A 15,497-nucleotide genomic window follows, 5' to 3' on the forward strand; every position below is an offset into this window, starting at 1 on the left:
TCATATATGAGCCGATTTGTAGTAGTCATTCACTAAACCACAGGGATGACTGAATTCCTGATAACCAGAATGTACCCAAATGTTACAAACTATGAAGTAAATTAATATATTATTTAGTTATTTCAACTGTGTATGTATGTATTATATTTAGAGCTTACTTCGCTTGGTGCCCTTGATTACAGGGCAGCCGGCATGCAGAGTACGTTTGTCAAGGTCCAGAGACTTATGCAAGTTACGCCACATAACCATCGAACCCTTAACGGGTTTTGCATAAACATTCAAGAGAGGAAACACGGTATAACCGCCCTGCTCGACGTCAGAAGCCTGTTAATAATGACAATTATTAAAAGAATTCATATAAGTAGACAGTGCATAATTGAACATACAAAGAATAAATGAGTTCCTATGCGATTTCCTATCCATGGGAGACCTTCTGCAGAGGGATCCTGAAATGAGTCGAGAAAATTAAAACATTGATCAAATAAATTCGATTTTAAATCAACTTTTGTTCACATACTTGTACGTCGAAGTAGTCGCGATGCGGATCGTACTGTCCGCCGATGCCATAATTTGCCACCTGCATATATTCCGCATTAGTTAAGTCGAAACCAGTTATAGCCGATACCGTACGATAGATGTATTTTGTAGTTGAACTATTATATGATAGCCAAGCTTGTTGGCTGACGCGTTCATCACGAACCAAATGTATATTTGCACCGCCAACACATGAACGCACCATATGTGCTTCGGACTGTTCAAGTATATCATCAAGGTGTTTATCGCTTAGCAGTCCATGATACACGACAATTTCGGGATCTGCAAGCAATGCCTCCTTTCGCAAGGGTGCCAATATGAATAGTGGGTGATTTCGAGTATCTAATGTACACTTGAGTTGATGCAGTTCCCTTTGCTCCACTTGTTTACCTTGACACAAACGTGAGTAGTTCGCAAACCATTCCTGCTTTTGCAAAACACTGAAACTTTCGGAATCAGTTTGATTTTGTGGCTCTTTAGTATGCTTGTAAACTAGTAGATCTTTGAAAACATGTTCTGGATTTATTTCCAAGATTTTGTTAAGGTAAACTTGCATTTCATCTTGTTGATCCAACTCAAAGTTGGCGAGTGTCAAATATTCCAGTGTTTCGATTAATATTTTCTTTGCTTTCGAATCTTGCTTGGGCGCAGTTGGTTTTTCTTCATGGTTGTCGCTTCTTTCATTATCACTTTCATTAATTATATTACCTTCTTCATCCAATTCGTAAAATGCCAAGTGTTCGCCGATATCATTTTCATTGTTGTCGTCAAAATCGTCAGCATTACTTTGCAGATTTGAAAACATTTCACTCATTTCATTTTCTGCTTGCATTAGTTTATCATCTGTGTACTCTTCACCAACAAAATCCTTTTCTGAAGTCTGAATACTCGCATTTTCACCAATCTTTAGCAGCTTCAATACTAACTGTAGCCATTCTTTTGCTAAAATATATTCCTTAGCTTCGAAAAGATTGCTTCCGATTTCAAAGCACTCGTCGATAGAGAGTTCGGAACTAGAGAAATAGCGTGATATTAACTTTGTTCCACAATTAAATTTTTCTTTCTAAATTTACTTACTTGTAATTAACGCCATTGATAATGCCATCTGCCAAATCAGTCGCACTTAAATTATACATGATCTGCAGACGCCCCAAACCTTTAGCCGCACCGCGTAGTTCACTTAACTCAGGAAAAGATGTTTCCGCAGTCAGCGTTGTCAGGTTTGCCTTGAGTGCTACGTTTTGGAAAATATATTTCAATTAATTAAGTAGGAAGGGAAAAGTTAATTAATTTATTATAAAAAAAAGTAGTCAATCCGATACCTAGTTTCGACACAGTGTTAAGAATCATGTCACAAATTGTATTAAGGATGTTTTGGACAGTCCCAATTCTTATTATATTGGTCTGCTATATTATAAATGAATTATCACAAATAATTGGATAGTTTTCTAAATTATTGGTCTTTCTGGAACACCTATTGTGATGAAGCCAATCACTAGGAACTAACGAACGCGGCAATTTCTAACTAAATTTTCGAACTCACCTTTCAGGCCTTTGTTGTACCCTACATTTTCCGTTATTATAGCCCAGTCCACTACAGTTCGTTTAATTAATTTGTAAGCATTTATAGGGTTACCCAAATAGGCTTCTGGATCCTCAAGCGCCAGTGCATGCTTCTCCTTTACTCTCTCTATGAAACTGAAATAGATACAATACCGTTAGTTATGCAATAAGGCTGGTCATTGTAATAACTTTGCACACACTCGCGATAGACAGCAAAATCCTGCGCCTGAGAATCGAGCAAATGCCTAAACCATTGTATTAAATCTTCCTCTGCGATTGCCAGCACTGGTAGGGTGTCGGTTGATGAGAAGTACTCAGCTTGACACGTGACAGTCCAAAGTGCGATGAAGAGCAGTAGCAGGTAGCAGTGAAGAATTGTGCCTATTTTAGCTCTAACTTTAGGCATTGGTTTGGTTATAATTCGAAGTTGTGTTTGCGAAGTCATTCTTCAGAATTTCTTCACTCGTCTGTCGGATGTTTCGGTTCTTGACGCTTCCACTACTGTTCTTTAAATGAGAAGGCATTTTTCACTTACAGTTATGACGATGAGGAAAGTGTGGCTAAGAGTAGTCGTTTACACGACGGTTATGTGCAGTTGTTTAAGTTTACTTAAGGCTTATGTATGTTTGTGCATATGTTATATACACTTCTATTTACTATCAGTATGGATAAATGATATGGAAACCATGTGTTGATCGGGACGGACTTACATATGTAAATGCACATATTTTTTATGAAATACATATGTTTTTCAAATTTACATACTATATATTTATGTGAGTGTCTAATATTTTTTGAAAGTTGTCAAGCACTGTTTATTTGAAATCTAAATGCTGAGCTTTGTATGAACTCAATATTTGGAGTCAAGTAAATGACGTAAACAAAATACAAATGTGTCTAGCGTGAATTAGACAAATAATTAACTTTACTTCAAATATTCAAGTATGTATACATATATGTATTTATATCTATTCTATAATTAGAAAAAAAGCTGACCTATTATATTTGTTAAGAACAATAATATAGGGTAAAATATAACTAATATTGTTATGGAAACCAATTCACATTTGCTTAGTTGTGAAAGTTGCAAGCCCCTTTTAAAATGGAATGGTATCGCAGCAATAATTCATTATATCCAGTACAATTTTTATGGGACTCAATATTTTTTAAATTTCTTTGGGGAAAATATTACACTTAAAAAATTCAAAGAGAACGATTGAAATGAAATATTTCAAACTTTTCCAACATGGTTCATAGAATATTAAAAATTTTTTCACGTCATTAAAACAAGCGGTAAAATCCGAACTGAAACAAACTCCCAATATAACGCCGCTTAGAATAACATTACAATATTTCATTTCACAATATTTAATTCTAGCATCAATAAATTTATTACATCACAAACATAAATATTTCGAATCAAACTAGACACATCTCATTGCTCTAATATCAACTATTTTTCGAAAATTGGTGTAACTTAACTAACTTGTCTATTATGCCCAACATAACATAGTAATCTCGGTCCCTCAAGTTGACTTTACATCGTAAATGTACCGTATGAGAGTCAAACGCGAAATTTAAATCGGCACTATGGGGTCGGAGATCAGTTCTATAAAGAACCTGTAGGTCTATCTATGCCGTGAAAGCCAGCCAATGTAATCTACCCCAACTTATACATATATTAAGTATTATATTTTCTTTCCCATTTGGGCTTAATGTTCCTGAAGCGTTATTAATGCGGTCGAAGAAATTAAGCCTGCCTGAAATAAGTGCTAAAGTAAATCATACGAATATTTTTTGAATACATAATTTTGAAAAAAACTGGTACTCTTAAACAAAACTCCGCCACTGCAAGGAAAAAGAAGACTAACCACCATCAGGGTCGTATTCTGAAGCGTCTAAGCATGTCAAATCGACTTAAAACTGTAAGATAGAGGAAGAACTAAAAGCAACTGCGTCCAAACGAATGAAATCGAAATGAGCACCCGCACTGTCGACCGACGCCTAGGGGGCAGGATTTAATGAGCGCCGATCAAAAAAAAATCATTTTGACTCTTAAAATGCGTCAAATAAGGCTACAGTGGGCTAAAATACACGGATCTTTGTTTATTCTTCGTTTTCGTTTTTAATATAGGCCGGATATTGAGTACTAATTGATAGAACTGTAAATTCGGAAAAGTCTCAACAAACTTTAGACCATATCCCCTTTCTAATTATGACTATTTCCACAGCCCGAAAGTTTACGATGACTTTCATGGTAACAAAATATTTGCGAAAAGAATCAATAGCTCGTTTTTACTGGTCAGATAATAGTTCCGATCTCAATCCAGTCGAGAGCCTTTGGGCTACTTCCAAAGTTAAAGTGACAAAAAGTAACCTAAAAGTTTAGAAAAGTTTGACTTAATTTAGTAAAATGTGCGATATATTCAAGTAAATTTTGAAACAATCCAAAATATAGTGGATCTTGTGCCAAAACTTGAAATATTAAAAAAAAATGTGTATGTTTCTTTTTTAAATTATCGCAAATTGTATTGTCATATAAATTTTTTTAAGATAGAAAAAAACTGGTAGTTACGATTAGTTATTATAATCATTCGATTATGAAAAATAATGAAAAATTTAAAAAAAAAAGCAATAGACATTTTCTAAGGAAATTCGCAACTGAGAACTTTTGAGTTCACAGAATTTGGCTTTCGTTGATTAGAAAACGATCCGAAATCTTACTATGACTTCTGTTGAATCTTTTAGCGTTTTCAATAAATTCCAAGTGGTGATTGATTGACCTGGCCATATAACCATAGGTTCTTATTGTATGCACAGAGCTTAACTTGTGAATTCCAATTTTACTCCAGCGAAGAAAATGAGGAGGTTTAGTTTCGCAGCGTTCTTCGAGTTCTATGCTCCGACAACAGCAATATTCAGTTGAATTAAAAGCCATAATACGTACCAAAATGACATTGCCGTTTGTCTGAGTTTTTTAAGTAAATATGAAACAAGTGTGACCCCAAACAAACAAAACCCGGTCTAATTTTTAACATCAATTCTTACATATGTATTGAATTTTAAATATGTATTTTCTGTTCTCTTGTGTGTAGGAAATTAATAAATAAAAGGGTGCTAGAATACGGGTGATCCAAGTAGAGGTACTTTTTTCAATAGCCTGTTTACAGATCACGCGTGAGTCGTGCAAAGCTGTCATGTTATTTTTCTTTAGTTTTGTTTGGCATTTCATCTTGGAAGACTTATGCTTTTACAAATCGTTCAACTTTATTAATAAAATTTACGTTCTTTAAATAATGTGTTTCGCGCGCTTCGTTCAACTTATGATCAACATAATCGGCATACTGAGCGTACTATTCGCAACACCATCTCGAGACCCAGCATTCCTTATTGGATAATATTCGACCGAATAGACCACGTCCAGCACGCAGTGAAAAAAATATAGCAGCCGTAGCTGAGAGTATACATGAAGACAATGGAGAGTTGATTCGGCGCCGTTCGTATGACGTATGGAACGACTTGCCGCATTTTACGACGAGATCTTAAATTGCAAGCGTATAATATACAGTTTGTGTTAAGAAATGAAGCCCATTGACCTTCCCAAGCGCCATCGCTTCGCTTTATGGGCTCTTGAAAAGTTCCAAGAAGTTTTCGAGGCAAATTTTTTTCAACGATGAGGCCTTTTTCTGGCTGAATGTGTATGTAAACAAAATTGCATCGCATTTGGCAACGAAGAAGAGCAGCGTGAAGAGAAAAGCTGTCATTTCATCCAAAAAACCAACGGCTTAGTGTGGTTTGAGAGCCGGTGGAATCATTACTCCATATTTCTTAAAAAATGATGCTGGTGACAACATAAAATTCAATGGCGACAATTATCGCATCATTATAACCAACTATTTGATGCCTGAAATTGAAGCGATCTCAGCGACATTTCCACAGATTTCCACAGATCGCATTAATCAATGGATTTATTGAGAGAACACTACGGTGAGCAGATAATTTCACATTTTGGGTCGGTCGATTGGTCACCAAGATCGAGTGATCTTACACCGTTAGATTTTTCCTTGTGCGGATAAGTCTGTGCGGACAATCTCGCTTCGATTCAGACCTTGGAGCAAAACATAACGCGGGTCATTCGCCAGTTACCAGCCAAAATGCTCGAACGAGTCATCAAAAATTAGACTCAACGGATGGACCATCTGAGACGTAGCCGCGGCCGACATTTGAAAGAGAAATTATTCAAAAAATAAATGCCAAAGAATGTTATATCGAATGATAATAAACATTCCCATTAAATTTCAAGTTTCTGTGTTTTTTTCTTTACAAAAGTAGAAAACCTCGAAATGTTTCATTCTTTATTTGAAAATTTATCGATATTTTAGGGATTTATTTATTCGCTGACTTAGATAAAAAGTGAATTATTAAAACTTAACTACAATATACCATATACATACATATATATATTTATTATATCTATTTTACATGAGCTGACTTGTAGTTGTCACGCACTAAACCACAGGGATGACTGAATTCCTGATATCCAGAACGCACCCAAATGTTGCAAACTGTGTAGTAAAATATATAATTTATTTATTTCTATTGTGTCTGTATGTATTATATTTAGAGCTTACTTCGCTTAGTGCCCTTGACTACAGGACAGCCGGCATGCAGAGTACGTCTGTCGGGATCCAGAGACTTGTGCAAGTTACGCCACATAACCATCGAACCCTTAACGGGTTTTGCATAAACATTCAAGAGAGGAAACACGGTATAACCGCCCTGCTCGACGTCAGAAGCCTGTTAATAATGACAATTATTAAAAGAATTCATAAAAGCAGACAGGGCAAAATTGAACATACAAAGAATAAATGTGTTGCTATGCGATTTCCAATCCATGGAGATTTAGCTTTATGATCCTGTTCAAATGAGTTATTAAAATTAAAATATTAAGCATTTCCGATTTTAAAATATTTTTTGTTTACATACAAAGTTGTCGAAAAAGTCGTGGTGCGGATCGTACTGTCCGCCGATGCCATAATTTGCCACCTGCATGTCTTCAGCATTTGATAAGTCAAAACCACTTATTGCCGACACCGTACGATGGATGTATTTTAGCGTTGGACTATGATAGGTTAGCCAAGTTTGTTGGCTGACGCGCACATCGCGAACCGTATATTCATCGACACCGCCAACACGTGAACGCACCATATGTGCTTCGGACTGTTCAAGTACATCGTCAATATGTTTATCACTTAGTAGACCATGGTACATGATAATTTCGGGATCAGCATGTAATTCTTCTTTTTGCAAGGGTGCCAATATGAATAGTGGGTGATTATGAGTATCTAATTTGCACTTGAGTTGGTGGCGTTCTTTTTGCTCCACTTGTTCACCTTGACACAAGCGTGAGTAGTTCGCAAACCATTCGTAACGCTGCAAATCAATCAGACTGTCGAAAGCGGCGCGATTTTGTGTTTCTTTTGCATTCATAAAAAGTAGCAGATCTTTGAAAGCGTGTTCCGGATTTATATCTAAGATTTCATTAATGTAAATCTTCATTTCCTTTCGTTCGCCCAACTCTAAACTGGTAAGCGCTAAATATTCTAGTGTTTCATTTAACAATTTGTTTGCTACAGAATCTGGATCGATTGCAGATGTTTCGTTTTTGAGGTTGTCACTTCTTTCAATGTCAGTTTGATTTATTATGTTGCCATTTTTGTCCCAATCGTACAATACCACAGGAGCAAATACACCATATCGTGGTTCATAAATAAGATCTTCCATCCCATCATCTTCATCGTCGTCGTCGTCGTCATCATCCCCTACTCCTTCATTGTCATACTCGTCGTCATATTCTGCGCAATTTCTGCATATCTCTGTATCAAGAGCCTCTTTTGTTTGTTGTATTGTATCTTCTATTCCACTCACTGCATTTGCTTCTGGCTCTGTGATCTCTTCACCGTCAACATCACCGTCAAAATCACCATCAAAATCACCTGAAGTCTTAAATCTCGCAGTGTCACCTTCATAAATGAGGTTCAATACTAACTGGAGCCATTCTTTAGCCAACGGATATTCCTTAGCTTCGAAAAGATTGCTTCCGATTTCAAAACATTCGTATGCAGAAAGTTCCGAACTTCAGAAATAAGGGGATGTCAACTTTGTAATTCCATAATTTATATTTTGAATTTCGCTCACCCATAATATACGCCATTGATGACACCATCTGCCAAGTCAGGCGTTTTTAAATTATACATGGTCTGTAGGCGACCCAAACCCTTGGCCGCACCGCGTAGTTCACTTATGTCAGGGAGAGACATTGCCGCAGTCAACGACGTCAGGTTTGCCTTAAGTGCTACGTTTTAAAAAAAATATATTTATAAGCTAGTATGAATGGAAAGTTTAATAAAAATTTGATAGAGAATGCAGTCATCAACGCTACGTGGCGTTTATTTAAACATTTGCGAGTGCAGGGAGAGAGTTAAAAAAATACTGCGCACTCACCTTGCAGAGCTGTACTGTTCCGCACATTTCCCGCTATTGTAGCCCAGTCCACTACAGTTCGTTTAATTAATTTGTATGCATTTATAGGGTTACCCAGGTAGGCTTCTGGATCCTCCAGCGCCAATTCATGCTCCTCCTTTACTCTTTCTATGAAACTGAAATTTACATAATTTGTACAATACAGTTACTTAAGTAATACGGCTGGCCGTAGTAATAACTTTGCACCAACTTGCGATAGACGGCAAAATCCTGCTCCTGAGTATCGAGAAAATTCCTATACCACTCTATTAAATCTTCCTCTGCGATTGCCAGCGCTGGTATGCTGTCGATTGATGAGAAGTACTCAGCTTGGCACGTGACAGTCCAAAGTGCGATGAAGATTGCAGCAAGGTGGCAGTGAAGTGTTTTGCCTATTTTACCGTTAAGGTTGAGTTTTCGTTTGGTTACAATTTGAAGTTGCGCTTGCGAAGTCATTCTTCAGACTTTCTGCACTCGTCTGTTGGCGGTTTTAGTTCTTGTCACTTTCAATACTGTTCTGGAAATGAAAAGTGAAGTATTTTCACGAGTTGGGAAGTGACGATTAGGGAAGCGTAGCTCAGAGTAAGTCGTTCACACCACAGTTATGTACAGGTGTTTTAATTTGTTTAAGACCGGTGTGCATATGTATGTATGTACATACATACACATAATAAACTTTTTTATACATTATAGCGGCAGACATATTATGTGTTGATATGCACTTATCTAAATACAATTTATATATTTTATTTTTGTGAATTACATACATACATATGTATTTTAAATTTATACGAAAGTTTATCTACTGTAAATAAAATGTGTATATGTACATGTAAGTATTTATGTATATACATATATATACATATTTTTTTTGGGAATAGTTAAGCACTGTGTAGTTTATCTGATTGCTTAATTTAGTATGAAATCAATATTTAGACACAAATATTTGATTTTTCTATGAATAATCAGATATATACATACATACATATGTCTGCTGTGGGCAAAAAATAGCAAGACTCTCAACTGATGAGCAACACTTTAATAAAATAAAGGAACTGGTGCTTGAGAATCGATGTCTGTAAAGGAATGCTTTCTGACTACCAAAATGCCATGAAACGTTATTACTGGCGCTGAGTCTTGGATCCATGCTTAAGACCTGAAAACAGACGATCAATCGGCCGAATATCGCGGCAAAGGTGAGCCGAAGTTGAAAAAACCACCTCAAAGCAGGTCAAAAATCAGCGTTATGTTGACAGTTTTTGTCGATTAACGAGTCGTGCTGCACTCCGTATTCCTTTCGACCGGCCCAACTGTCAACAAGAGGCCGGAATTACGGGCCCACAACCCTTGGTCTTTGCACCACGATCAATCACTGCCGCATACTGCATTGATTATTCGTGAGTTTTTCTCCAAATTTCCAACCAATATCGTGCCGCGACTACCGTATACGCCTTATTTAGCTCCGTGTAACTTCTGGCTATTCAGCAAACTCAAACGACCGCCCCGGAGAAACCGGAATTTGACTTTAACAACTATTTTGAGGATCGGAGCAAACGTTGGCATAAGTGTATTGGAGCCAAAGGGGACTACTTTGGGGGGACGACGTAGATTACAAGTATGAAGATTAAATTTAGAATTTTAAAATTATGAAGGTTTTTGAATTCGAAGCAGCAAGTGTCAGGTATACTATATAGTATAAACAAGAAAAAACGTTAACTTCGGTTGCACCGAAGCTAAATACCCTTCACAGGTGCATTTGTGTTAGTAACTATATGTTTAGTTTGTATGGCAGCTATATGCTATTATCAATCGATCTGAACATTTTCTTCGGAGATTACATTGTTGCTTTAGGAAATGATATATACCAAAATTTCGTGAATATATCTTGTCAAATGTGAAATTTTTCCATACAAGCATTTGATTCCGATCGTTCAGTTTGTATGGCAGCTATATGTTATAGTGGCCCGATATCGGCCGTTCCGACAAATGAGCAGCTTCTTGAAGAGAAAATGATTTTTGCAAAATTTCAAAAAGATATCTTAAAAACTGAGAGACTAGTTCGTATATATACAGACAGACGGACAGACAGACAGACGGACAGACGGACATGGCTAAATCGACTCAGCTCGACATTCTGATCATTTGTATATATACTTTATTGGGTCTCCGACGATTCCTTCTGGGTGTTACAAGCTTCGTGACAAACTTAATATACCCTGTTCAGGGTATAAAAATGCTGACCCTGCAGAAATTAGCGAAGTGAAATGTAAATCCAATGTGCTGCAAATGGAAATGCACGCTGAATTTTAAACGAAATTATTTCGTTTACAAAGTTTGTCCGGAAAGTAATAGGACTGATTTTCTTCAGCCGCGAAGTTTTGAACTCAGACCGTCGACTAAATATTCGTTTACTTGCCCAGATGTTAAATTTATCAAAATATTCGGTTCATGACATTCTGGCGGAGCATTTGAGCATGCTGAAGGTGTGCGCGAAGATGGTCCCAAAAGGGCTCAAAGGACGACCAGAAATTGTGGCGAGGGAAGTGTGACCAGAAAATTTGAACATTTGTGAAAACCCCCAATTTTCGAATAACGAAATCACAGGTAACGAGTCATAGATCCAGGACTATTTTTTGTTTCCTTGCCTGAAAACGCAGATAAAAGTCAAGCATTTTGAGACGACTGAGGGGATCCAAGCAGCATGCACCACGGCTCTCAAGGCTATTGCGGAGAATGACTTTCGTGCTGCCTTTAATGCTTGGAAATCGCGCTGCATTGACGCAGAAGGAGCCTATTTTGAAAGTTTTTAAAGAATTGTAACGATTCGTTCAATATATTTTTTAAATCAACTCAATCCTACTACTTTTACTAATCTCCGTATATGTAAATACATTCGGTAAATACATTTGGGGGTGTCACAATGTCTGCGAAACACGACCGCCACTAGAAAAACCCTCATGATTTGACAGAATTTATGTGATACCTACATAAATATATGTATATACTTACATATATCACTTCACCATAGTACAGTAAAAAAAGTGTATTTTAAAACATTTCTAATTCATTCTATATTTACATAATTTATAAAATTTCATATGAAAACTAAATACATACATACACATATAAGTAGAATAAAAAAGTACTTAACAATTAAGCATCTAAATTCACTAAATTTACATGCAGTCCGGATAGCACTCCAGAAATTTTCGGCATTTATAAAATGGCATATCGAATTTCTCGGATGAATCCTCACATATTGTCTAAATACATTCCTGCTGGTGAATATTTTTTGAATGCCGCGTTCAATTTAAATTCGAATTTTCTAACGAGTTCATTGCACACAATTTTTGGCAGAGATTCTAAAATGGTTTTAAACAAGTTCAATGTGTATAAGAAAGTAAAGCTGAGCCATAGAGCTTGTAAAATAAGTTAGTATGTTTAGAAATTGTCAGCTAAGTCCAAGTCCTAGTACTGATAACAAGTCCAATCAATCTGCTGATTTAAGCTTCTATTGTTGTTTTGTATATTTTTTAATTTTTACACTAGATTGCAAACTCGCCATGATCCGGTTCAAGCCCACAAGGGCGACGAAACTCTTGATTTCGTTCATGTATCCATTTGTTGGAAACTGAAAAATATTCAATATCGAAGATTATAAATTTCATTGTAAATTGATATATTGGCATTTTTTCTTACCCCATTTAGAGCCTGTAAGAACGGGGCAGGCGGCATGACGAGTTCTGTAATCGCCTTCACCGGATTTGTGCAAATTGTACCAAAAAGCAGCCGATCCCTTCTTGGGCCACAAAGCAATGCGTATATTTGTGAAGACGGTGGCGCCACCTTGTTCTACGTCGCTCATCTGTAAGGTATGAAATATAAGGAAAGAATATGAAATAAATGTTAAGTTATTTATGTACTCGTTTAGAGCATATTCGAAAACAATTTTAAGGCTGTAATTTTTGTGAAAAATTTAAACGAATGTAGGATTAGACCTCAGATTTCGTTCGAACCCCAAACCGCACAAATGTGTACTCTCTCATTCTCAGACAATATCACAAAACTACAACAATGGATAAAGGTATAACTATATCGAAAATAAACTCAGCTCACCCTCTCATAATAAACACTTATCCTTTGTAATTCAAACATACTCACATAGAAGAGCACCGTAGCAATGCGGTTGCCAGTATTGAGCCCTTGGAAAGCACGAACTTCATCTTTCTGTAAAATATTCCAATTAATTACTTTCCGAATTATAATTATATTATACTCTTACGCACCCTCGCAAAATCAAAGTGTGGCTCATAGTGTCCCCCTATGCCATAGTTCACAACTTGCAATTCTTCCGCCACACTCATATCCAGACCCGTCATATCCTCCGTGCGTTGCACAATATTCTCAATGATCTCGTGCTCTTCTGTGCGTAACCAAGCCGATTTACTGATGCGATAATTAGCGGTTTCCAATTCACCAGTCACCGAATTCTGTACCGTAGCGCGACGGAAGCGCGGACGTGCCATCTTCTTAATCAACTCAATCTCGTTATCTTGCATGACGTCATGATAGATCACAATGTATGGATCCAAGTAGGCTTCTTCGAGCTTAAGTGGTCCTAAACGCAGGAACGGCACATTATTATTCACATAGCGACAGCGTAATGGTCGCAAATCCGCTGGCGACGGCTTCAATTCGCCACGACAAAGCATTTCGTAGGATTTGCGCTCGTTGAAAGTATATAAGCTGGGATCACCTTTGCTGATGGGCTGTAATCAAGGAGTGTAGGGAAAGGTTTGTGTAAGCAATTTGTTAGTTTTCTATTGTTAAATCACAAAGTACCCACCAAGTCGGAGACCGGTGTGCTGTCACTGCCATCGTCACCTTTAACTTTACTTTCAGCTTTAAGCTCGGCAATTTCCTTCTCGTAGAACACCTTATTACCACGAGCGCGTTCATGATCGGGTGTTAATTCCAGCAGTTCATTAGTCATCGTAAGTGCGCTTTCAACGTTACCTGTAATGGGTTAAGAATGAGTGACGTACTGACATACTGTGCCTATAAGTATGCAATGAAAACTTGATAACGAAATGTTGCAAGCTATAAAGAACAGGTTGATCACGACTTAGATTTTGGTGAATTCAAATTTCTCCTAAGTTTATGCTGATTTTATAAACTCACAAACAATTTTAATATGTCAATTGGTTTTTGTTTTTGTGGTCGAAATTACTTTCTTTTAAAATCATTAAAATTTTGTTTGAAAAACTCTGAGTTACCTTGTTTGTAGGTGGAAAATGCCAGATATTCCAAAATATCAGCGCGTGTGAAAGTTTGCGTTTGATTGTGTGGTTCCTCTTGGAGGCGTGTCATTGCCTCATTCATCCATAAAACCGTGTGGTAATAATCATGATTGACATAAGACTGGCGACCCAGCTCGAAGCAGTCATCTGAAGACATTGCCGTACTAGACGATATAGCAAATATGAATGTAAATTATAATAATATATTTGTATGTGAATATTCCCTTACCTGTACTGTATGCCGTTGAGCATGCCACGCGCCACACTGGACGTATCTAGCTTATAGGTGTCTTGTAAACGCATTAACGCCACTGCCGCACCATTTAAGTCCTCATCTGATGGAAACTTCAGGACATGTCTATAGTTGGTAATATTAGTCAGGAATTCTGGAAGGTTATCCAAGGCACAAAGGTTAGTCGGCGCATAAATATTTAAGCATTTAAAAACGTTAACCTACCGACGCCTACATCGTGCGCCATTAAATTCTCCACCTGCCGCCAATCGGTGGTCAAACGTTTTGTCAGCAAATATGCGTTAATTGGATTTGAGACATAGGCCGGCATGTCTGTGGCTGCGTCTTCGTGTTCTCTTTGGTATTCGCCAAGCTTACTGTAAATAAGCAAAATATTTGTGTTATTAAAATAATTATTTCCGTTATGTTAAATCTCTGCCACGGTTTTTAAAGTGGCAAATCGAACGAACAACTATTATAGTGTAAATAGAAATATAACACAAAGAGATAATACGATTCTAAATACATACATATGTACGATTATATTCGTAAATTATCATGTTTTAATCAACTGGGTAATATTGTTGTAACTTTCACCTGCAAAAACTTTTACGGCAGAGCAGAGCTCAAACATAGCGACATAATTTTTCCTTTCTAAAATACTATTATGATCAAAAACTAGTAAAACTTTGTTCACAATTTTAAAATTCTTTATTTATTCTTCGAAATCTATGTCGTCCCCCTAGAAGTAATACCCTTTGGCCCCAATACACTTGTGCCAACGTTTCTCCCATTCCTCGCCACAGTTGTTAATGACAATTTCCGGAATAGCCCTCAATGTGAGTGGCGATTCACGTTTCATGTCTTCAATTGACAACGGTTTCCCCGAAGCGATCATTTGAGTTTGCTGAATAGCCAGAAGTCACATGAGGGTAAATCAGGCAAATAGGGTGGTTGCGGCACGATATTGTTTGAAAATGTGGTGAAAAACTAACGAAGAATCAGTGCAGTATGCGATTGATCGTGATGCAAAAATCAAGTGTTGTGGGCCCATAATTCAGGCCTCTTGTTGACAGTTGGTTCGGTCGGAAAGAATTCGGAGTGAGGCACACTTCGATAATCGAAGAAACCTGTCAACATAATAGTTAGTTTTAGTTTTAGTTTTACTATAATTGGCAACTCTGCTCCAAAATATATAAATACAGAGTTCTCAAACACTTTGCCAAAGTCTTTCTGAAACTTTTCACGTTTAAAACAAAATTTTCAAAATTTTCATTTATAATACTTTCTACAATACATTTCAATTGAAATTTTTCAGAGAGACCTGGTATTTTTAGATTATTACT

The 15,497-nt window shown here is 36.9% G+C and overlaps 3 protein-coding genes across 5 annotated transcripts in view; all 3 read right to left on the bottom strand.

The window, feature by feature from the left end:
- Window positions 1-2,542, bottom strand: LOC120771980 (prolyl 4-hydroxylase subunit alpha-1). Its single transcript, XM_040100373.1, has 7 exons — window positions 2,298-2,542; window positions 2,078-2,232; window positions 1,612-1,768; window positions 518-1,547; window positions 387-446; window positions 159-324; window positions 1-89 (listed from the first exon to the last, which is right to left on the bottom strand). Exons 1-7 carry the CDS (start codon window positions 2,540-2,542, stop codon window positions 1-3), a joined length of 1,902 nt encoding a protein of 633 aa, XP_039956307.1.
- Window positions 2,543-6,538: 3,996 nt separating this feature from the next.
- Window positions 6,539-9,075, bottom strand: LOC120776154 (prolyl 4-hydroxylase subunit alpha-1-like). The gene is made up of 7 exons (XM_040106707.1): window positions 8,831-9,075; window positions 8,602-8,756; window positions 8,296-8,452; window positions 7,084-8,233; window positions 6,957-7,013; window positions 6,729-6,894; window positions 6,539-6,662 (listed from the first exon to the last, which is right to left on the bottom strand). Exons 1-7 carry the CDS (start codon window positions 9,073-9,075, stop codon window positions 6,571-6,573), a joined length of 2,022 nt encoding a protein of 673 aa, XP_039962641.1. The 3' UTR covers window positions 6,539-6,570.
- A 3,058-nt stretch (window positions 9,076-12,133) lies between these two features.
- The window catches only part of LOC120776159 (prolyl 4-hydroxylase subunit alpha-1), a 60,259-nt gene continuing 56,895 nt past the window's right edge, over window positions 12,134-15,497 (bottom strand). For all 3 annotated transcript variants that reach the window (XM_040106760.1, XM_040106739.1, XM_040106750.1), the window contains exons 3-10: window positions 14,377-14,528; window positions 14,149-14,305; window positions 13,896-14,083; window positions 13,466-13,635; window positions 12,906-13,388; window positions 12,781-12,846; window positions 12,319-12,484; window positions 12,134-12,250 (exon numbers count right to left, since the gene is read on the bottom strand). In XM_040106760.1, coding sequence (XP_039962694.1) covers window positions 12,165-12,250; window positions 12,319-12,484; window positions 12,781-12,846; window positions 12,906-13,388; window positions 13,466-13,635; window positions 13,896-14,083; window positions 14,149-14,305; window positions 14,377-14,528 — 1,468 coding nt within the window. In that variant the 3' untranslated portion in view covers window positions 12,134-12,164. The remainder of the gene's footprint in view (window positions 12,251-12,318; window positions 12,485-12,780; window positions 12,847-12,905; window positions 13,389-13,465; window positions 13,636-13,895; window positions 14,084-14,148; window positions 14,306-14,376; window positions 14,529-15,497) is intronic.

The sequence above is a fragment of the Bactrocera tryoni genome, chromosome 1 (assembly GCF_016617805.1).
Source record: "Bactrocera tryoni isolate S06 chromosome 1, CSIRO_BtryS06_freeze2, whole genome shotgun sequence".
Classification (NCBI taxonomy): Eukaryota; Metazoa; Arthropoda; class Insecta; order Diptera; family Tephritidae; genus Bactrocera; species Bactrocera tryoni.